General features: G+C 40.0%; 1 protein-coding gene across 8 annotated transcripts in view; it reads right to left on the reverse strand.

Annotated features, from left to right (window-relative positions):
• The window catches only part of Ubr4 (ubiquitin protein ligase E3 component n-recognin 4), a 129,162-nt gene that overhangs the window by 78,763 nt on the left and 27,221 nt on the right, over positions 1 to 23,178 (reverse strand). For all 8 annotated transcript variants that reach the window (XM_077803688.1, XM_077803687.1, XM_077803684.1 and 5 more), the window contains exons 18-40: positions 19,056 to 19,225; positions 17,465 to 17,747; positions 16,765 to 16,900; positions 15,732 to 15,811; positions 14,849 to 14,977; positions 13,882 to 14,064; positions 13,616 to 13,738; positions 13,299 to 13,528; positions 11,407 to 11,528; positions 10,404 to 10,501; positions 9,514 to 9,671; positions 8,428 to 8,637; positions 7,417 to 7,518; positions 7,019 to 7,119; positions 6,579 to 6,777; positions 6,065 to 6,253; positions 5,501 to 5,564; positions 4,347 to 4,538; positions 3,763 to 3,833; positions 3,371 to 3,518; positions 2,717 to 2,944; positions 1,690 to 1,860; positions 576 to 758 (exon numbers count right to left, since the gene is read on the reverse strand). In XM_077803688.1, coding sequence (XP_077659814.1) covers positions 576 to 758; positions 1,690 to 1,860; positions 2,717 to 2,944; positions 3,371 to 3,518; positions 3,763 to 3,833; positions 4,347 to 4,538; positions 5,501 to 5,564; positions 6,065 to 6,253; positions 6,579 to 6,777; positions 7,019 to 7,119; positions 7,417 to 7,518; positions 8,428 to 8,637; positions 9,514 to 9,671; positions 10,404 to 10,501; positions 11,407 to 11,528; positions 13,299 to 13,528; positions 13,616 to 13,738; positions 13,882 to 14,064; positions 14,849 to 14,977; positions 15,732 to 15,811; positions 16,765 to 16,900; positions 17,465 to 17,747; positions 19,056 to 19,225 — 3,570 coding nt within the window. The remainder of the gene's footprint in view (positions 1 to 575; positions 759 to 1,689; positions 1,861 to 2,716; positions 2,945 to 3,370; positions 3,519 to 3,762; positions 3,834 to 4,346; positions 4,539 to 5,500; positions 5,565 to 6,064; positions 6,254 to 6,578; positions 6,778 to 7,018; positions 7,120 to 7,416; positions 7,519 to 8,427; positions 8,638 to 9,513; positions 9,672 to 10,403; positions 10,502 to 11,406; positions 11,529 to 13,298; positions 13,529 to 13,615; positions 13,739 to 13,881; positions 14,065 to 14,848; positions 14,978 to 15,731; positions 15,812 to 16,764; positions 16,901 to 17,464; positions 17,748 to 19,055; positions 19,226 to 23,178) is intronic.

Below are 23,178 nucleotides of genomic sequence, written 5' to 3' on the forward strand. Positions count from 1 at the left end.
GTAGAATATTTCACAAAATAGTTCCTTATGTCATTCTGTTCTTTCCTAGTTTTCTATGAAACTGTTTTTGAAATATTTTGTAGCTCTTTTAAGAATCATAGTTGTGATGAGAGAGGATAGAATCCAGAAAAGCATAAGTTATTAAGCACTCTTCCAACTTCTACTAGTTCCATAAAACACAAATTTCCCTGTCCTTAGAAAGCCAGGAAGACAGAGAAAGACTGAATAAGGAACACTGGGTCTTCCTATGAAGGCTTTAATCTCTCAGCTTGTACCCTTATAGAGTGACCAAACTGAAAAAGACTGGGGACTAAGCTCTCCTAAGAACCTACTAGTCCCTGCAAATTTCCTAAGAGCATGAAAGATGCTTTGAGTGGGAATTTACAAATAGGAACAGTCTTTGTCCTACTTATATCGGCTCTAATCAAACAACTCAAGGTTCAAGTAGAAAAGTTCAATGAAATCTGTCCCTAATACACTTCTAGAACCCACTGTGACCATGGTCACCTCTTTATTCTGCTTGGGGTTTAAAACAAGCATGACCTAAATAAGTGGGAAGGAATCCAAAGACTCACCTTGCCCTTCTCATGACTGACAGCCAAATGCTGGCGACGCCCATGGGGGGAAGAGAGCACACACATAGCCACACGCCTGAGCACATGAGCGCTGATCAGCTGCCGTATGGTCTGGCCCTGGTCTCCACTATAATTCATCCGAACATTCTCAAAGGCACCTTCCTGAGAGCCTAAGGTGGGAACCTGGCAGAGGAAAGCAGAGGAAGCAGGCAGTAATAAGCAACTAAGGTCCAGTGGATTCATACAGCATTCACATGCCATGCACTGCACAGTTTAGTCATTCAAAAGCAATGGGTTCCAACCTCCCACTCAGGCACATCTGGGTAAATCTGTCAGGCATCTGTCAGCCCAATAAGAACAGTGCAGTCAAGTTTTTCCTAAATTTAATCAATACAACGTACTGGTCTCTTATAAACTGATTTTTAATAAAATACCAGAATACATGCGCACGTGAGTGCTTCCAAATGAATCCTACTCCCTTAGTAATAGCCACCTTGATAGATCCACTCAAGGGTCTCACTCATATTTGTTTGTTCCTCTTCAGAAATTGCCTTAACTTCACTTCCTACTCACTACTGCTACTAAAACAACCAGAAAGACCACACTGAAAAGTCATATTCAGTGCTGAACAGCTGGTTTTAAAGTGAATAATGACTTATATCTGATAACCATATAACCATACCTATCCTATGAGGAATTAAATGTAAATTGTCTAAAGGGCTATAATCAAAAGAGGACAAGAGAAATCCTGAGGAAAAATACACAATAAGGAGGTTTTCAATTTCATATAAATAACAAATTTCTATTATAACTGCCCCAAGGTGGAGTTCCCACATCTTGGGGGTTCATATACTCATGAACTACGAAGAGGACTTGGATCAGCCAGATTGACTTAAATGCCCCCGATTCTCTTCTTTTGAGGCATGCCTCACATGTTGATTATGACATTGTTTATAGTACAATTGAGGGGAGAGGGTCATATCTTAGACACTAAGTCCTGAATGGTCTGGGGCTGACTTGTAAGTGCCTTCCTCAGAGGATCTAGCACACTCAGGTATTCCAACCAACTTGCTGGTTCCTATAACCACCAAATTTCATGCCCTGACACACTCACCATTAGCTGGTCTGTCATCTCAACCACCTTGTCCACTGTGTGCAGCTCACTGAGGGCTTTCTGTGCCCGGCTACTACTTCCCACAGCAGAAGCCTGCTGAAAGTTGGTCTGAATGGCATCCATAAGGAAGTTGAGCATGTCTAACACAAGAGGAGCGAAGGAGAAATTGGCCTGAGAAAAATTGAAATACAAAAGTGAAAAATAGAGCGAGAGAGAGAGAGAATGAGAATGGGTCATACTCATAATATTCTTGCCAGTAACTGCCTTCAGAATCCAGTTTCCTCACTTCCAGTTGGATATCCTAACCAAATCATCATCTCCTTCTCTCCATAATCCTGGATTTGATTCCAGTTAATATGCTACCATGCTACTAATTCTAGAGGAATATTTCCAAACTAGGTGCCCAAAAGAGAAACCCTAATGATCCAAGGTACCCAGCAGATATAATAAGCTAACTTCTCTCCCATATATATATAGAGAGAGTAGGAAAATTGAGAGAATAATCAAATCATTTTCTGATTCTGGACTCCAAATGAGAAACCCAGGCCAAGAAAGGTGCTCTACTACTGGGTGCAGTGGGGCACACCTGTAATCCCAACAGCTCAGGAGGCTGAGAAAGGAGGATAAGTTCAAAACTAGCCTCAGCAATGGTGAGGCGCTAAGGAACTCAGTGAGATTCTTTCTCCAAATAAAATACAAAATTGGCTGGGAATGTGGCTCAGTGGTTGAGTGCCCCCAAGTTCAATCCCCAGTACCCCTTCCCACCAAAAAAAGGAAGAAAGAATGCTCTAGAGTATTACAAAACTAAAAGTTATTCTCACACCAACCCCTGCACTACTAATGCTCCTCAATCATAAATCCTTCTCTAGAGACTGATCACACATACTATTTATATTGTACTGTGAATATTAAGAGAGAAAAAAAGAAAACAAGCTGCAAGGGGAGCCCTAGGCATTACTGACTTTCACACTAACTTGCCAGGCTCTGAACTCTTTCTACTGTACCAGGGACCAGCTGGAAGTCCCACCTGGTTCTGTAGCTCCTCCCGGCAGCCCTCCACTGTACGGCATAGGCTGCTCTTCTTGGGCTTCTCTTCGTCAGTGATTTTTCCATCACTGATGGTGACCTTGGCCTTGTCAGCTGGTGAAGTGCTGGCATGGCGCACCAGACTCTCTGAAACCCTGGGTTCACTCTGAAATGCCGACTCCTTCATGGTGGAGCTCATGCCACTACTAGGAGTTCGTTTCACCAGTGCCTAGGGACAGAAAACATCAGGGTCCCTCAGCTCTTACCAGAGCACAGATGAAATATTTCCTAAGATCTTGGAGCCAAAAGAGAAATTACCTAAGCATGTATAATTATTCAAAATACTAAAATTCATGGTATTTACCTAATATCTAACTTTGCTGCCCACATGTAGTGTCAAGCTTTGATTATAACATCTGCAACTTGTGGAGTTCTTAGGAAAAACTGACTGCAAGATCTTTAAAGAGGCTGTGAGTTCTAATATTCCAAGTGAAGTGCATAGACCACAACTGTACAGATCAGGAACAGAACATGAATATGTTCGTAAACCCAGGTACCATTGAGGTGATGTGGAAATTTTCCAGTTTGGATTAAGTATTCCAGTGTCACTAATAAGTCACCCTTTATGGTTCAGAGAAGGTTGTAAATCTCTTACCAAGCAGCTGCCATCTTCCTTGGCTCCACAGTCACAGAAAAAGGATCCATATTTGGCATAGGAAATCTCGTGATCCTTATGGCACACCTTAGCACATACTGTGCACACACCAACCCCATCCACCATTTTACAGGTGTGACAGTGGTACCTACAAAAAATAAGATCCAGAAAGCAAGCTCAGAAGCATCAAACATCGAAGCCTAGGGTTGGGGTTGTTAGAGCGTTTGTCTTACACGCTTGAGACCCTGGGTTCGATCCTCAGTACACATAAAAATAAACAAACAAAAATAAAGATATTGTGTCCATCCACAATTAAAAAAATTTTTTTTAAATTTTTATTAAAAAAAAAATCAAAGCCTAGCAAATCCTCATCTAAAATGAAGAGCACTTACCAATGCTGGTTCATGAATTCTTTCTGTGTGATCGTAAAAGTGCAGAGTTTATTGCAGAGAGAATCTTCATCCTTAAAGACAATAAGTAATTTTAATCAGAAATCTATTCTTCCATATAGATACCCAGAAAACCACATGAGCTTCCACACTCAATATACAACAGAAACCTATCCAAATTGAAACAGCCTACTGGCTGAAAATCTGCAACAACCTCAAGTACAACCTCAGGATATTGTGGTTAAGAGAAAAACCAATGCTTTCTCTACAAAAGCACTCCCATCCCCATGAAGGACTCATCCCTGAAGTTCTACTTTGGATACAAAGTAAAGAAGCAAGACAAGTGATTCTGAATAAAAGAAAGGCATCTGCTTAATGAAAAGTTTCTTCCCTGAGAGATTAACTCCCCATAGCTTGCTCCTGCAGGCCTAGAAAAGCCAAACCAGGCATGAAGCATGGGAACTAGAAGAAAGGAATAGGGTTGGAAAGTTTATGAAGGGGCTGGGGAAAAGTGCCAAAGGCTTATTAGCACACTAGCCCTGACCTTAAAAGGCTAACTTAGAGGGTACTAAGTACTCAGTACTTACTGAATCCTCAGCCTGGGAATCTTCCTCTTCCACTGCCAATTCCTCCACCCAGTCTGAGTCCACCTCGATGGCTCGCTCTTCACCATCCACTGAGAGGTGACTTGGCCCTTGACCATTACTCTGGCTCAGGGCATTCGTGACATCAGCCAAGTAAGACATAATATGGCACGTGCACTCCAAGACTACCACATGCTACAAGAGAAGACCACAACCTCACAGAAACTTGGTTCTCCAGCTTAATTATTATGTAAACCACATTTTCACAATAAGGATCAGAGGAATGGTATACAGGAAGGGAAGAAAACTAAGATCATTTTAATTATCTATTTCCCCAGCTCTTTCCATTATCTACACATAGCTAGTCAGTAAGCTGTAGTGAATTAGTGTACATTCATTTGTTCTTAAGCACAAAAATAACTCTTCATGAAGTCTTATAAAGCAGAATTGAAACTGGGAGAATGAAGTAAAATTGGAGACAAATCATTCTAGACAAGACCCAGATTATAAATACAAAGAGGCTTTCATTGGCCTTTTCCCTTACCATCTGCTTTTTTTTTTTTTTTTAACCACTGTGAAAGTCATTTTAATTAACTGAACTAAGGCAGAAGGGAAGCAATCACTTTAGAGATAAAGAGAAAAAGTTTCCAACAAACAACTGCAGGTAATTAGTTCATATTTCCCTAAAAATACCAATAGACTATCAACAAAGACTCAGATGTCTAAGCTCTTTCCTCTGCACTGTGACATTTCAGTGCAAAAAGGATAACGATGAGGAAGAATGGAGGGAGAGACGAATGCTGCTGTGGTATCAGAGACCAATTATCTGTCCCTGGCCACCACATCAGATTCATGAGATAGGTGGTAGAAAAAAGTGCTTGAATGCAAAATTTCTCTCAGTCTCAAACTGAGAGAAAGTCACTGTGTTTTCAGATGTATTCTGGTGGATCTTTACCAGGACATTTCCTTCCTATCACTTCTTGCCACCTGGAAGAGGACTGAGGGCACACAGTCAGGAATGACATACTGCTAGGTCCTGAGATCATCAGCCTCATCCTCTGCAGGCTAACCCAAGCCACAGAAAGGAGAGGTTTCCACTCAGTCACAATGACAAGATCATCCCCCGACTCCCTGTTCCTACTTCTCATGTTTCTTACCTTTCCATGCATTACACTGGCATTCAGTTTCTCAACCACATTCTTCTGTGACAGGTATTTCTTGCTGTCCCAAAGCGGGGGAGGGAGAGGAGAGGAGAGGAGAGGAGAGGGAAACATTAAGTTATCTAAGTCATCAAACAAAGGAAAAAATCTTTATGAGCCTTGAATCAATTTGTGGACACTATGAAGCAAAAATATCCTCAGAAAAATATAAGAAATATAGCTATATATCTTGGAGGGCTCTGTTCTTAGGGCTACCATTGACATTTGGCATATTTTCCCAAGACTTCTTAAGAATAATAAGCAGGATTTTATTTTCTCTACTAAGAAAATAAAGAAACAAGGCGCAGTGGCACATGCTGTAATACCAGCAACTTGGGAGAATTCAAAATTCAAAGTCAGGCTTGGCAATAATGAGACCCTGTCTCATAAAAAATGAAAGGGCTGGGATGTAGCTCAGTGGTAAAGGACCCCTGGATTCAATCCTGAGTAGAAGTGGGGGGTAGGAGAGGGGAGAGTAGGGGAGGAAGGGAAGGACAGTGTCCTCTAATTTCAACATCTTACCATCTGCCCAGCCAGTCCACAGCAGCATTATGAAGCTGAAGGTGACCAGCACCTTGACCTGCGCTGGCCAGAGTGGCCATTACAACCATGAGTTCAGGGAAGCCAGTGCCATCACCATTGGCCAGCATCTCTGTTGCCATGGGGGTCAGGGTGCCCAGAAGCACAGCACATACACCTTCTCCAACTTGGCTGGTAGAAAAGAAAGAGCAAATTGGTGAATTACCAACAGGAACCTGACACTATATATTTCAAATTTGTAAGAGCAATTAGAAGAAGTTTTGATTAAATACTAAATATGTGACTCTACACACCAATCATTCACTGAGGTTGCAAATGATGGGCCAAGTCATTCCAGAGGTTTTTTTCCCAAAGGAAAGATCAAAAAGCTAGACTAGAATCCTGAAGTCCATTGAGAGGCAAATACAGAACTACTGAAAATGCTAAGACTAATGCCAGCAAATGCTCTCCACAGATTTCTGGGATTATTAGGGACACAACACACACGTGTGTCTACCTGTTTTCTCGAACAATGTATGTGGTCAGTAACTGTAATAGCTGCCGGTTCTCCTGAATTACATCCAGCTGATCGGAATCTTTTGGGGGCGATGTAGTCATACGAGTGAGCCAGGCCTGCAGGCGCACAGGCTCCACACAAGCCAGCTGTGCCAGTGAGCCACAGAGATGTAGAAGGCTGGGGTTAGGGCTCTTCTCAGCTAGGAACAGACCGAGAGGTTACAGTCCATAAGGGAGGGCTGGGAAAAGGCAAGAAGGCGACAGAGAGCCAGAAAGGGGGAAAGGCTCCAAGTAGTTTCTACTTCCTTCCCAACTTTCTCTGAGGGATTCTCTCCACTTGTTAGCATTTTCATGCGGCAGTTAAACTCAGGCAGAAGATAGGCAAAGTATTAGCTGGACATCAAAGTTCCCATAAGAAGATTACTAAAAGCTGTCACTCACTCAGCTGGAAGAGTTTGGTGAAGAATTTCAAGACTCGGTTACAGAATTTAGCAGAAAGGTTCTCATTGGCTGTTGCCATCATGATCTGCACAAGTTCTCCACTGGGAGGCGGGAGGGGGAAAAATGGAAGAATCATGTTAAGCCTCATATGAAAGGAATCCATCTCTATTTTTTCACAATCTCATCTCCTCTAGGGAAGATGGTCACTGTCAGTCAGCAACACAAGGTGTTCATGAAATCCAGCCCCTGTTTGATAACCCCGAGGAGTAAGCAATTAACCCTCAAGAGAGATGCACAAGCAGGCCTTATGTATTGCCTGAGAACACCTAAATGAACTGTTCCTTGCTCTCAGGAGACATTCAAAAATGTTCACACTAAATAAGTAAAACACATCTCACCTGTCAGAGAAAAACTCCTCCATAGCTTTCCGGGCCTGGCTGCTTTCTAGCTGCTTTTCCAAATACTGGAGACATTCCTCCAAGATGGATTCATCCAATCCGCTGAGGATTAAAAGGAATAATTAACTGTCAGTAATAAGATCTGTTTCAATGTCTTCCTCATACTGACTCTGAAAAATCTAAGCTGTTTACAACTCGACCTTGAGGGAAATTTCCAGTTGAATTTTGTCAAAATTTAGCAGAAAGCCTGGCACTCAGCAGGTAGTCAATAAATGTTTAATGAATGAATGACAACACCTCAATTTTATTTTACTAGCCCTTTAATTAGGAAATTAAATAAGAAAGGCACCTGAAGCCTAGAGTACTGATCCAGATTTGGCCAATAATTTTTTGGGGAGGAGACATTTCAGATGAGTCATTTCTACATAGCTAAACTCTCAAATTCCTTATTTAAAAAGAAAGAAGGAAAGAGAGGAGCAAAAAAAGGAGTTGCTTATGAAAACCTAGACTCAAAGACACAGGATATCCCAACACTTAGACCCTTGTATTATATGCAATTCTCAAAGGAGTAAGCACAACATGACTTTATTTATAGCGCTTACCTACATCAACACAGCATAAAATACCAATGTCAAACAATGAGCAGGACCTCCAATTCCACAGACCACCCGTTTCAAAAGTATGGTGACCAAAATACTAAAAACCAATTTTTTACGGTGTTCCCCTGTATATCTATCTCATCACACCCAGTCCAGTAATTTGTTCAATTGTCTCCAAATCAGAACATTAAACCTTCCATTTTCTGAACATTTATTCCTAAGAATTAATCACAAGAGAACTCCAAATAATTCTTCACACATTTCCACAAGAATGCAAAATACAAGCACAGAATTTCTAGTTGAAAAGCACAGTAGTAACAAGCTCTCAGCTAATGACACAAAAACAACAGAAGTGTTACATCTCCAGCAACAGCAGTCTCGGGAACCTGACTGCTTCCTCCATTAGGCTCACCTGTTAGGATCTGCATGATTAGCCAGAATGTTGTAACAACCAGTGATTAGCTTCTCATAAACACGAGCCAGGAACTCATCAGACTCTGCAGGGCCCAAGATGCGTTCCAGAGAGTTGCTACTGATCTCAGCAACACTCTCAGTGCTTGACTCCAAAAGAAGGGGTAGCAAGGTCCTAATGACCTGTGGTGGATTCATCTCATCTGACCACCTTCAGCAAAGAAAATGGAACTATGTTAAGTGAATATACAACTCCAAAACTCTGCAAGGCAGGATAATTCAATTACTTATTGGGGCTTTTATTCCAGTCTTCTCCTTGATAAGTTTTCTACATACATATTATCATGCAATTTCATAATTTAATATTGTATCAGAAGAAAAATCATTTTCATACAAAAAATACACTTAAGCATCAAATTAATAAGATACATGTTTACAATATTCAAAAAGTAACTAAACCTTATAAAGTTATCCAACCTAGAAGGTTTTCTGGATGAACTCTCAGAAATCTGACTACTCTGTCTGGGGTTGTGGCTCAGAGGTAGAACGCTCGCCTACCATGCGTGAGGCACTGGGTTCTATCCTCAGCACCACATAAAAATAAAGATACTGTGTCCACCTATAACTAAAAAATAAATATTAATTTGGAAATATGACTACTCATACAGCATTGAAGTGTAGGACTTTACCTGTGACCTATGTACAGGAAGACAAACTGTGCCTTCCCTACTCCTTAGGAAGGCAAAGTCTAACTCCTGCAATGACACTGGAGAAACATTAGTAATCAGTCCCTATCATGTGAACATTTAAACCCAAAGCACCTCCAAATCACAATACAGTTTTTTGCCTCTTCTGAAACATACTGCACAGAAAGAAAGGAGGCAGTCCTCTGCTGCCCTTCAGATATGAGTTTTTAAAAACCATTCTAAGATTAAGTGCTTACCCTCTACTCTAAAACAGCAAATTCTCTTGGATCAGGAAGGATATAAGAAAACCACTGTTGTATAGTTATAGAGACTCTCACTATCCTTAAGCTACAGCAAAGCACAGATGTACAAAGCAATAAATTCTAGGTACTGGTACTCACACGATCAGATCTCCAGTCAACCTCACGAGTGAGAGGAGAGTGTGCTTCAGAGATGCTGCCAGGGGCAGGCTTTGGCCACAGAGCGTTCCTAAGTGAGCAGCCTGCACAGCACTGATGTAACTCTCAGAAGGGATGGTGTCATTGGCAAAAGCATTGCGCTAAAAGAAAGCAAATCAGATGTGAATAGACAGATCATCTACCCTGGATAAAATTGTCTAGTGGGGAAAAAAAAGACATAAATTAAGGTTCCACTGAGGTTTATAAACTGTGGCCTCTACCCAGTATACACTGTTATTCATCCTAGGAAGAAAGACAGAGGGGTTGGAGGGCAGTTCACAAATTCTATTAAGTACAAAGTTAACAAATGAAACTAACACCCAATACCAATTCCAAATGAGTGGAATATACAATATACTACATTTAGCAGTAAACTACTGTCTGCCTGTAATAACTGAGATGGAGGTGGATTTTGCAATGCATCTGATCTCCATTACACAGATTATAATTATACTTGTACCACAGCTCTGGGTGATATAAACAGAGGTCACAATTACAAAGCAGGGATAATAAGATTATAACACTTCACATTTCCAAAGAACTTCAATGGCAGAATAATCTACTAACAGAGGTTGTGTGAGCATTCCCAAAGATCAAGTAAACTAAGAGAAGACTCAACAGCATCTAAAAGCTTAGAAAATCTAAAAGTTACTGCATAAAATCATGGCAAAAGGAGAAAATTCCTGACACATAACCTAAAGTGAAAGGAAACCGTTAACACTTACAGCAAATAAGTTGCAACATAGATCTCTTTGCAGGTAAGAGTGAAGAGTAAGAACAGAACACAGAACATCCTGTGTTCAGCATCTACCCCTAGAACACCCATGACTCACCCAAGAGCCAATGTTAGGAAACTCATTGGTGTTGATATTATTCCAGGACTCACACACAGCCTGCACCGAAGATGGCAAATTCTGAACCAAAGTTGGACCTGGAGGCAACAGAAAAGACAAGAAATCACAAGAAAAAAAGGAATGACACACAGCATTTTAAAAGCCAAGTTCAAATGCAGAAACATTATAGCTCAGACTATCAAAATAATTACTGGGACAGCTTAGATAGATATTCCAATAGCAGTACTTTGTCTAAGAACCAGCTAATTGCTTACTAGCTAAGAATCTCAATTGTAAGGTTTTCATTTTCCATTGTATCTACTTTCTAACCTTGCAAGTAAAGACAACTGAAAACAAAGGGAGGAGGATTCATTTTAGCAAATCAGGCTAACATCACCATTAAACATCTGCTCCCCCTTCTATAAGCAAGGAATCTCTTTTCTCCTAAAAACAAATCTGGAGGCCAGAGATCATAAGTGCACATTAAGAACAGCATTCAATGAAGAACAGTCAATGATACTGAGACTCTGAATAATAAGAGTATTTAAAGCTTGACATTAAGAAAAACACAAATCGGCCATAAATTTTAAAGGGTAATTTCTGCACCTAATTCCAATGCTGCTCAAGTCCTTTGTCCACTCTAATAAACTTCTAGATCATTCCTAACACAGGAAAGACATTATTTCAAGCATGAAATAGCAGGGTGGCTAGTTTTCCTACTCTCTGTAAGTGAAAAGAACACAAGATCTCTGATAAAGGTAAAACAGCCTTCTACTTCAGAACAAACTGATCTTGGTTTAGATGTAGGATTTGGGGCAAATAAACTGCTTTCTCTAAGTCCCAGTTTTCCTAGTGAGTAAAAAGGAGATAATAATACTTTACTTCCTGTGGTTACTGTGAAGTTCAAAACAGACAATCCTTTGTAAATGTTTTAACTCACAGTAAGGCAAATGCTTGTAAATGCCAGTAGATGGGTAGAGAGAGAAGCGGCACATTCACTCACCCAGAGTGTTTGCCTTGCACCTACTAGAACCAATAGCCAAAACAGCAGCGAAGCCTTGCAGCTTCTCCTTGGAAGGTTTTTCAGTGGTTCCCTCTTCATTAAAGTTCTGTAGCAAATAGGCTCTGAAGAAAAAAGGAAAGTGAATAGGAAAAGCTGTAGGAATCTAATCCCATCATCATGGTCAGCAGAAACTACCCCAGAAAAGTTGCATAGTCTGTATCTCAGTTTCCTAACCTACTAAATATAGTTGACAATGCCAGCCCCCTCATAGAAACCCCAATGGATAATTGTTTCTCCAAGAATACAAGAATAGCCAATCCTCCAAAATACTCCCAAAACAGGATTCCATGACAAATAAATTTGGGAAACAAATAAATAAATATTCTATCTAGCCTCCTTTCTCAACCTTGGAAGATAAGCAATGTGTATATAAAAGGCTCTAAGTAGTATCATATTTTAAAAATCAAATAAAAACCTATTTAATTTACCCAACATTCCCAAACTTACTTGCACAGGAATATCTATTAAAAACTCTATTTTCAAAAGCACTGGCCGAGTAGGCCAGATTAGAGCCTAGAATATCTACAGGGCAGTAACTGGGTCTGCTCTGGTTACCACTATACCCTAAATACCAAGAACACTCCATGGCACAGAGTAGGAATTCACATTTGTTATTTACATTTATACCTCTATTTGTTAAAAAAAAAAAAAAAAAAAAAAAAGCCTCAAGCAAATACCTTCTCTCTGCTGCAAGATATGCACCCAAAAATACAAGATTAGTCTTATAATTTATAATTAGTCTTTATAGTTAGTCTTACAAGTTTTATAATGAACCCCATCCCTGTACAAAACTCACAGAGCAAGTGCTCACCCATGAGACACTACAAGGGATCAAATAAATAAATGAGCTGAATAGGGCCACCATCAAAGTAGGCCCTGCAGCAGGGAGAAGCCCCTCCTGTGCTCCAGTCTATTACTGTCATGACTGGAGTCCAGTTTTGCCAGTTCTTCAAATTTAAAAAAAAAAAAAAAAGAAAAGAAAAATATCTCAATTTTTAAATAATCTTCCAAATTTTATGTTAAAAATAAATTTTAAGTTTGGTTATTTGTTGTTGTTTATTTGGTTTTTTTGTGAGGTACTTTTTGGTACTGGGGATTTAACCCAGGGGTTTGAGCTACACCCTTATTAAGACAAGGTCTTGCTTGGCTGCTTAGGGGTTCTCTTAAGTTACTGAGGCTAGTCTCAAAATGTTTGATTTCTTCATCAGCCTCCCAAGTCACTGGGATTTCTGTCATGTGCCACCATGCCCAGCAATGTTAAGGTTGTAAAACATCATTAGCAGAACAAAATCTATAGGACATCCAATTTTCAATATAAGTTGTAGAATGGACAAAATTTCAAGATATCCTCTAACTCATTAAGAAAAGATAGGCTGGGGATGTGGCTCAAGCAGTAGCACGCTCGCCTGGCATGCGTGTGGCCCGGGTTCGATCCTCAGCACCACATACAAACAAAGATGTTGTGTCCGCCGATAACTAAAAAATAAATATTTTTTAAAAATACTTAAAAAAAAAAAAAAAAGATGTTTTTCCTCTCTACATACCATGAAATTTGAAGAGCATTTAAAGGAACTCAGTTAATAATAGGAATGATGGAGCTTTTAAAATTTACATTTCTTTGAATCCCAGAAATATAATTCTAGAAAACATTTTAAAGAACTAAAAGAAATCAAATTTCCTCCCAGCTATTATGTGAAAAATTCCTCAATAGGCACCCCTTCTTATTAGAGAAGAAAACATTATACCAAGCATGGGGCGGTTAAGGGGAGTCCCCGGGGGAGCTGCACAGAGTAAGCAGTACTAGCACATCTCAGGTGGGCAATTCGTCACACCTAGTGAACGATGCATAGGTGTCAATGAGTTGGAGCGTGGCTGGAAGGAGGTTCTTGGTGATCTCGGATGACTTATGAGGATCAGTCTCTGCAGCCATCTTAGAAAAATGTTCATCCAAAGAGACCTGGACCTTCGAGATAGCAGCGTCAAGGGTGTAGATGGACTGCAGACTAGGAATTTCATGGAGCTGCAAGATGGTGGTACAGTCGATGCTACAGAATGATGAAATCTTTAAAAACACCCAGGATATTAATTAGTTGTGGCCAAAGGCTGTGGTAGAAGCTAAGTTGTCATTATGGTCCCAACACTACCATACCTGTCGAGCGAAGTATTCCTCTACAATTTCAACATCATATTTCACTGAGCTACACTTGGTGGATGCCAATTCTACAAGAGAGCCAGCATGTTCAGCTTTCATTCCTTGTTTAATAAGATGATCCTGTTTGGATGTCAAGAAAAAAAGCATTTTAAGATCAGTATGAATAGTCCAAAGCTTTCACCAAACTTAAAAGCCCCCATACACATAGAGCAAGGTAACTCTGAATAGCCCTTGGCAGCAAGCTTTGTGTTCCACTGTGGTACCTTTATCCAGTTCACATAGGAGCTGATCCGGAGGCGGGAAGACCATCGCAGAGTATGTAAGATGTCACATTCACTCATCTCAGGTGAGTTCATGGCCAGCTGGTTCATGTACGTCTTCGATGGTGGCAAAATACCTAAGATCCTCCACAGTATCAAGAAGTAATACTGAAGGGCACAGGCCTCCTGGAGAAAGCAAATGGAGCAGTTATTATATGGTATCTCTATTTTCTATTTTCTTTTTATTTCTGTTACATTTTTTTAGTTACAGTCATATGAATGGTAGGAAACTGTTCTTACATATTCATACATTCATACTATATAATAATAATTTGGCCAATATAATAATATAATTTGGCCAATATCATGCCCCTGCATAGTCTGTATTTTCAACAGGGATTTGGCCCTAGAGTCTGCTCTCCAGATCTTTCTAGAAAGCACCCCAAAATGATAAAGCAGAAAATGGCAAAATGAACATACAATTTGTTCCCCACATTCTGCAAACCTTATAAGCCAAAAAGGTTGCTCAGTGACAACTCTAGAACCCCCCAAATTCACCAATTAACCAAAAAAGAATAGGACATTGTTGGGGCAGGTCCATAATCAGTCAGACCTTTGTGTGGCCTAGAATTGCTGCTATGGCTCCTAGAAGTGCAGACACATGTTCACAGGACCATGAAAAAGGCTCAAGTGTGAGGTTTTCAACATTACACCAGTAGTCATAAGGAACACAGATCTAGGGTGGCCACTAGTCCTTAGTCACATTTCTTTCAATGCTGAGAGAATAGGAAAAAAATGATAAAACTGCCTCTACAGTGAAGAGAACTACTCAAATGACATAAGCACTGAAGTACTGATCAATTTTGAAAATAGATATCTGATAAACTGATTACATCCCAGAAGAAAATTTCTGGTAGAAATGATCAATTATTAAACACAGCCCAAACTCCCCAGGCCTCCAAGGTCTTACCAGAGCTGTTACGTTTTTGTTTTCCTTCCTCCTGACTGTATCGATCTGGGATCCAGCTGCAAGTAGGGCTGTCAATGCAGTGTAAAGCTCATCAAACTTGACAAGCTTGGAGAAAAGAACTTCACATGCCTGTGATCGACAAAGAAACATAATCATTTCATTTTATTTTTTGAAACTTGTTTTCCTCTATCCTTGCACTATTACCTAACTTCATAATTGACAATATATCCCATCAAATTATACTTATTGGTTTCTTCCTGTAGCAGTTTCCAGATTCTGGGACCTCACTCAGTTTGTGGACCACTATGAGCATACAACTGCAAGCTAAAGAATGAGAAAGAAGTGAACTATTTTTGTCCATTAAAATATTTGTCTAGGGGCTGGGATTGTGGCTCAGTGGTAGAGTACTCGCCTAGCACACATGAGGCACTAGGTTCAAACACTCACACCACATAAAAATGAAATAAAGATATTGTGTCCACTTACAACTAAAAAATAAATATTAAAAAATATAGGGGCTGGGGTTCAGTGGTAGAGTGCTTGCCTAGCACGTGCGAAGCCCTGGGTTCAATCTTCAGCACCACACATAAGTAAATGCATTATGTGCAACTACAACTAAACATGCAATTAAAAAGACAAATATATATACATATATATATATTTGTCTACAGAAGTTTGTGTCAGAAGTTAACAACTTTTAGCTAAGGTGTAGCCCAGCAAATAAATCCCAAAGTAACGTTTTTCCTTTTAATAGAAGTTCAAATCTTAACAAAGACCAAATTTCCTCATTACAAAAAGTAAATCATTCCCCTTCTCCCTGAAACACTGATTTGGTGGAGACCATCAGGCCCATATATAAAATGGGATTTAAAATTCCTAGTACCACAGCATCAAGTCGGTTCAAATCATCCTCTGAGGCTTCTGGGGACAGGACACAGTAGAATCTGGGTTGTGGGATGGTATCTGGAAAACATAAAAATCTTAAAATTACATTAGAACAAGGTTTCTCACACCTGAACTGCTAATATTTGGAACCAGATAATCCTTGGCTTTGTGAGACTGCCCAAAGAATCTCAGGAGCTTTAAGAGCATCACTGGCCTCTGCCTATGATGCCAGAAGCACCCCACCAAGTGTGACAACCAAAAAACGTCAAAACATTAGCAAATACCCCATGTAGCAGGATATCTGAACTCCTAAACTCACTGCTTTAGGAGTCAACTCAGACACTCTGCAATCCAGTTTATAACATAACTCTATCATTAGATTGAATGCAATAAACATATAAGCTGTTTCCTCAATAGCAAAGGGGCTAACCAGTAAGTTCACATTAAGGCTTCATGAAAGTTAACATTTAGTGATCCTCCAGATCAGAGCAAACACTAAAAATGAACCCAGGGGCCCCACGCTCAGCAACAGAGCATTTACAGAGCATGTGCAAGGACCTATGTTCAATCCCCAGCTCTGCAAAAAAAAAAAAAAAAAATGAAACCCAGAGATACCTTATCAAAAGAATAAGACAATTGCTATGTGAGAAAAACACTGGAGAGAATATTACATCCCCATGACTTTCAGAATAGTAATATCACCAAGACCAAAAGGGAATTTAACTTGTGGGTGAGAACCATATCCCTACAAGGAAAATTAAATTTAATTCCTGAGAGTGACAAGAAATCATGCATTTTACCCTATAGCCAGACACCAGCATTCCTAATTTCTACATCTCAATGAAAAAAGTAAAAATTAATGAGGGTTGTGGGAGTCAATTTCTAAAACTGTCTTAAACCCATAGTTATTTGCCATCCATAGGGAGCAGATTAAAGCAACTGGCAAAAGATCCTCCAGGCATCTCCAAACTTCAAGTTCAATCCTGCTAAAAAGAATCAATAAGCCAGTTTCTTACGAGAACGTTTCTGACCTGATGAGAAATGCTTAGACCAGTTTTCTTCCACTTCTTTGAACCCATGATAGAGAGGAGTGGTCACCCGGCGGCTACTGCTGTCCTGAGATCCATTTGCCCACCCAAAAGGTGGACTCAACAAATTGTGCTGTACCTTTTAAAATAAAAATACTCAATTTGAGGATACACAGTCACCAGGCATGATAACAAATCAGTATAAGAAACCAAAATTCATAAGCCAAAATAAAATTTTAATCTTCTGTGACTTCTTTTAGAAAGGAATTTTTTATGGAATATAAGGGGAATAGTGCTCAATCAAACATTTCAAGAACTGCTAGACATAATAACACTAACTCAGCCTCCCACCCTCAGATTGAATCCTTACAAGGAACTTTACAAATCCATAAAATTTACTGCTTGACCATTCTTCAACCACCAACAATGCTCAGATATTACACATGTAAAGCAGAGTAATTAAGAATAACATGTGAACAGAGCATAAACCTAATTTTAACAAATATCAAGTAATCTATACTTGCCACTTCATAAAGTGCAACTGCACATATGAAAGTTCCAGGAGTTTTTTTTCAATCCTACCTATAAATTTACATCAACACCTAAAACCTAAAGTGAGCAGAACAGGTCATTTTGGATTTGGATCATAGCTGCAATCAAGTTCTCAGTAACAGTAAAGCAGACACAATGTATTGGTCTGTACCTGCTCAAACAGATACATGGGGGCTTTGGAGTATTGATGAAGCAGATAATCGAAGATCAAAAGGAGGCGAGCCAGGACAAGAGGCACAGAGCACATCTGAGCCTCCAGGCTGACACTTAGCTCCTGAATGATCTGGACAAGCAGGGTCAGAATGGCTCGCCGGCCTTTCTCAGAGAGATGGTGAAAAATGAGGAGAAGCAGCTGTAGGTGCTCTATGTTCAGATCTTCTGTCTCACTGGGTACCACCCCCTGTAGGGCATTCTGCTTCATCGTAGACAAAAACCTACCAGAAAGAAAGGAGAACATGTCTACTGGGAAAACACGAGCAACTCCCAAATTTATAATATCTAGCATTGCAAGAGTTAAACTTCTTAAACACAGCCACTAAGATAACAAAAAGAAGCAGCAAAAGGGCTACATGGTAAAAGCAAAAATTAAATTTTTTTCTACAAATCCATTAACTTAGCTCCCAAATATTTACAAGATCCTTTTGATTCTCTTAACTGTGGCCACAGTAGCATTAATGTCCACTTTGCCATTTGTGACAATGGAAAGAACAATAAACTCCCCAAGAGGTGTTGTTGGTGTTGCTGTTTACCTAAAAGACCCAGAGAAGTAGAACTAGTCCAAATACTTTCTTTTCCTATATTTTGATGGTCTCAGTCTCTTTCTTTCTCTCTCCCCACACTGTATATGTGTATGTGTGTGTGTGTGTGTGTGTGTGTGTGTGTGTGTGTGTAAAAAACTAAAACAAGGACACCTACTACTGACTTACACTCCCATTCTGATTCTATAATTTAAGTCTGGTTTTGATAGTTTGGAGGCTATAATCATTGCATGATAATAGTTCAAAATAAATCAGACACAAAATATAAAAAAGAAATTATAATATTTGAGAATGTGTCAGGAAAGCTTTTATGCAAAAAAAAAAAATGAACATAGCACATAGCCAACTGTTTCCATTGCCTTTGGCTATTAGGAAAGAGATTTGTGTTTTAATAAGGCCACCCTTCCCTCACTTGCACCCCCCACTGCCAGCTCCCGGCCTTTTTGCAAGATTCCACCAGGAAAAATATAGTGGGCCTCTGGCATTCAAGGAGGTTTATGATTTCTCAAATCCAACATTAGAGCTATTTGATCCTAGAATGAGGAATAGAAAACCAAAGCCTTTTAGGAAAACAAACTGCTTTGAAGACTTCTAACCATGTAAACAAAAATGGCAAATACAGGTCCATCTAAGAAGGATTTAAATGATTAATCTGAGCTTCCCCCAAGGAAACAAATTCTTTAAAATTTATCCAAAAAAGACTGCAAGTCACTCTAAGGGGTTTCATGTTGAGAGCAAAATAACCAAGGATAGAGTTAGCTTCCTAGCTCCCTTTCTCTCAAAAAAACCAGGTCAGGATAAAATTGGTTATGTTCAAGATTCAGGCCCCTTGTTTTTTTTAACAGCTCACCTTCCCACGATTCGCCCATCATTCCTCTACCCTTCATACTCTAAACACACCATCACACTAGCATCTCAAAGATTAACTACAAAGAACTCAAACAAATAAAGACAGTAAATAATCTTCTCATGGAGTTATCTTACCTGTCCCAAACTTTAAGGCATTCAGGGACATCAGGGTCACCTTGTGTGCTAGCTTTATGTTGCCAGATGAGCAGGAGACGGGAAAGCACAGAGAGGCCTTGAGGGTGAATGTACAAGGGCCAAGGTCCCTCAGAAAAAGGAGCAACTCCCAGCTGCTGCAACAGTATGTTCTGATATGAAAGACACACATAACACCATTAGGGAAAAGGCGTGGGACAGGCTAAAAAGTTACTCATGCTCTTCAATGCTACTTTTTCATCCATTTTATTCACACTGAACAGAGTAAAGAAAAAGGGATCAAGAAATTCAAACTTAGAGATGATCTGGAGAAAAATCATCTGGTCTATGGCCATACCACCCTGAACACGCTCCCAATCTGATCTCAGAAGAAAAATCATCTAGTTCAACAAGAAAAAAACTTAAGTGAAAAATTACTAATCTATCCCAATAACATCCATAGTTCAATTACTGTCTGAAACGGGATCCTAAATGAGGAGAAATGCTTTGAGAATTTTCAAAGGAAAACTACTTGAACTGTAGTAGCTGACCATCTCTTTCATAACCAATTACATAAGACAAAAAAAGCACCCAAATAACCCAAGTTGTGGGGAGATGCAATAATTTGTAAATCCAACTACTCCTAGTAACAGTATTAGCAGAGAAATTCTGCCTTTAAGATATCAAGGGATTTAGAACTAATTGAGAGCATCCTTTGCCTCCAGTTGTAATAGAACTTCTAAATGAGCCTCATTTTTAGGTCAGTTATCTAAACTGCAACTTATTTTTTTCCAACACAAACACACACAATGAGAGTAAACAGATTGCCAATGGGAAAAAAGGGGGTGGGGGGAAGATGCACTTTTTTTTTTTTTTTTTTGGTACCAGGAATGGAACTCAGGGCGCTTAACCACTGAGCCACATCCCCAGCCCTTTTTTTCAATATTGAGACAGGGTTTTACTAAGTCACTTAGGACCTCACTTAGCTGCTGAGGCTGGCCTCAGCCTCTCTGAGCCGCTAGAATTACAGGCATTCGCATGAGTCTCTGCGCCTGACTCTGCATATTTTTAAGTGAGGGCTTTTGTTTTCATCTTTCTGTTTTTTTAGGCCTCAGAGCCATAAGAAATGAGTAAACACGCAAGGGGAGGCCCACTCGCATGTAATCCTAGCCACTCAGAGAAGGACTGCAAGTTCAAGGCCAGCCCAGGCAAACTTGGTGAGAACAGCTAAGGAAATAGCTCAGTGGTACTAGGCTCAATCCTCAGAACTGCAAACAAAGAAAAATGAAAGGAACAAACTTTCCAAAGGAGCCTGGTTTTTAAAGACCTCTCCAACGCTTAATTCATTTTCTAATAAGTAAAACTGCTGTGGTGTGTATAGCAGCAAAATCCTGACTGAGTCATCACCCCTCCACTCTCAAGATCCTTCCCCAACATCCCCTAGGAGGGAGCCTCAGCTCTACTGCTCTCCTCTACTCATCTCATGGTTTCTCATCATGTCAACAGCTGCCCTGTGTGGATAATTCCCAAAGCCATACAATCAACCTGAATTTTCTAACTAACTTCAGACTCATGCTTCCAATGATTTTCTAGATCTTTACCTCACTGGTAGCCCCCAACTTCATATTTAAAATGAAATGCACTGTGTGCATGTACAAATATATAATAACGAGTCCTACCATTATGTACAACTATAGCGCACCAATTAAAAATATGGGAAAAAAATAACAACAAAAAATGAAATGCACTGTCTCTCCTACCCCAAACCAACTCTCCTCGCTGGCTTCATTGTTGTTGCATCACAGTCTTATCTGAGTTCTAAACACAGGTAATATCTAAGACTCCTTCCTCTTCCCATCCTTCACCTCATTTATTTAAGTAATTCCTCATGATCTCTGCAACGTGTATATTCACACCATTTTTCCGTCCTTCCTCACCAACCCATAGAATTCAAAACACCTTTATTTCCTCATGCCTATAACAAGCAGGTGTTCAATGTATATGAATGGACCTAGAAACTGCCATATTATTATTAAATACCAATAATAAAATCATAAAGATAGCAGCTCACATTTAGCTGGTACTATAATGTATCAAACAGTACATTTTTGCCCCCCAATTTTTTCTTTTTTTTTTTTTTTTTTGGTACCAGGAGTTGGTACCACTGAGTCAAATCCCCATTCCACAGCCCTTTTTTAAAATTTTTTTATTTTAAGACAGGGTCTCACTAAGTTGCTTAGGGCCTCACTAAGTTGCTAAGGCTGACCTTGAACTCGGGATTCTCCTGCCTCAGCCTCTGGAGCTGCTGAGATTATAGGTATACACCACACCACATTTTTGCCACTTTTGTATGATAAAATATCTTAACATAAAATTTACCACTTTAACCTTTTTTCATGTATAGCTCTGGCATTAAATATATATATGCATTATTATGCAACCTACATCTCTAGATCTATTCATCTCCAGATCAAATTTTCAGCTTCAACTGGATCTCTGCCCCACTAGACACTCATTTCCCACCCTCCCATCAGCCCCTAGTACCCGCCCTTCCACTTCCCGCCCCTAGAAACCAGACTGCTGTGAGTGGAACCACATATTTGGCTCTTTTCTAACTGTTTCGTTTCACTTAGCATAATGTCTTCTAGGTTCTTCCACACTACGGCATGTGCCCGTATCTCCTTTCTTTTTAAGGCTGAAAAATATTCACTATAACAACTTTTATCTGTTAAATTTTGATGGCCCCCTGGTTGCTTCCCTCTTTGGGCTATGGTGAATGATACTGTTTTGAACTTGAGGTATATTTGAACATTCATTTCTTTGGGGGTATGTAAGTGGAACCACTGGGTCATATGGTAATTTTTTTTTCAGTACTGAGGGGAACCCAGTGCGTGATAGATAAGCACTCTAGTACTGAGTAACATGCACAGTCCATTTGGTAATTCTATCTGTAATTTTTTTTTTTTTAAAGAGAGAGAGAGAGAGAGAGAGAGAGAGAGAGAGAGAGAATTTTTTAATATTTATTTTTTAGTTCTCGGCGGACACAACATCTTTGTTGGTATGTGGTGCTGAGGATCGAACCCGGGCCGCATGCATGCCAGGCGAGCGCGCTACCACTTGAGCCACATCCCCAGCCCTCTATTTGTAATTTTTTTGTGGAATTGCCATTCCATTTTCCCCAACAACTACATCATTTTACATCTCTATTGGCAATGTACAAGGATTCCACTTTTTCCACAGCCTTACCAACACTTATTTTCTGGGTTTGTTTGTTTCGTTTTTTAAAGTAGCCAACCTGGTGGGTGTGAATGCTACTTGTGTTGTTTTAAGCCAGGCATTCCCCCCTCCCAAGTACTAGGCACTGAACCCAGAGGCACTCTACCACTAAGCACTGTTTTAAACACTTATCACTAAAGCTCTGGGCCTCCATTTTCCCCAATATTCATTCTACTACCACACTAATCTTACAAAAACATACTCCAGTGGCTCTCCACTATTTCACCTCCTTTAGGGAATTCAAGACTCCTTAAAATTTGGCCTAAACTATTTTGTATCCTTTCTTACCAAAATGAACCACATTACATCATGAAGTTCCTGAGCCCGGCTAGCACCCTTCCATTTCCTGTGGGGCATTATAACAGCATCCATTCTGCTACTTCAGCTGCTCTAAAGTAGGGCCTTCCCACTCCCACAGAACCCCTCCCCAAGGCATTCTCCCTCTTCATTCAACACCCACTCCACTTCCTCCACCTAGACATTCTACAGACTGTATTAAATTGGTGATCTGTGTACCTACCACATTGTATTCCTAGACAACAGGGTTTGTTTGACCTTTGATTATCTCACAGCACTTAGCAAGGTACTTTGTTCCTTGAGGGTGCTAATAAATACTTATTAAAGAAAGAGTAAACTCAATGAGACCCTGTCTCTAAATAAAATACAAAATAGGTGTGTGGATGTAGCTCAGTGGTTGAGTGCCCCTGATTTCAATCCCCAGTACCACACCCCCCCCCCAAAAAAAAAGAAAAGAAAAAAAGAGTCTAGGGCTGGGTGCAGTGGCACACACTGGTTATCCCAGAGGCTTAGGAGGCTGAGGCTGGAGGATTGCAAATTCAAGGCCGGCCTC

The sequence above is a fragment of the Urocitellus parryii genome, chromosome 11 (genome assembly GCF_045843805.1).
Source record: "Urocitellus parryii isolate mUroPar1 chromosome 11, mUroPar1.hap1, whole genome shotgun sequence".
In the NCBI taxonomy this organism is placed as follows: domain Eukaryota; kingdom Metazoa; phylum Chordata; class Mammalia; order Rodentia; family Sciuridae; genus Urocitellus; species Urocitellus parryii.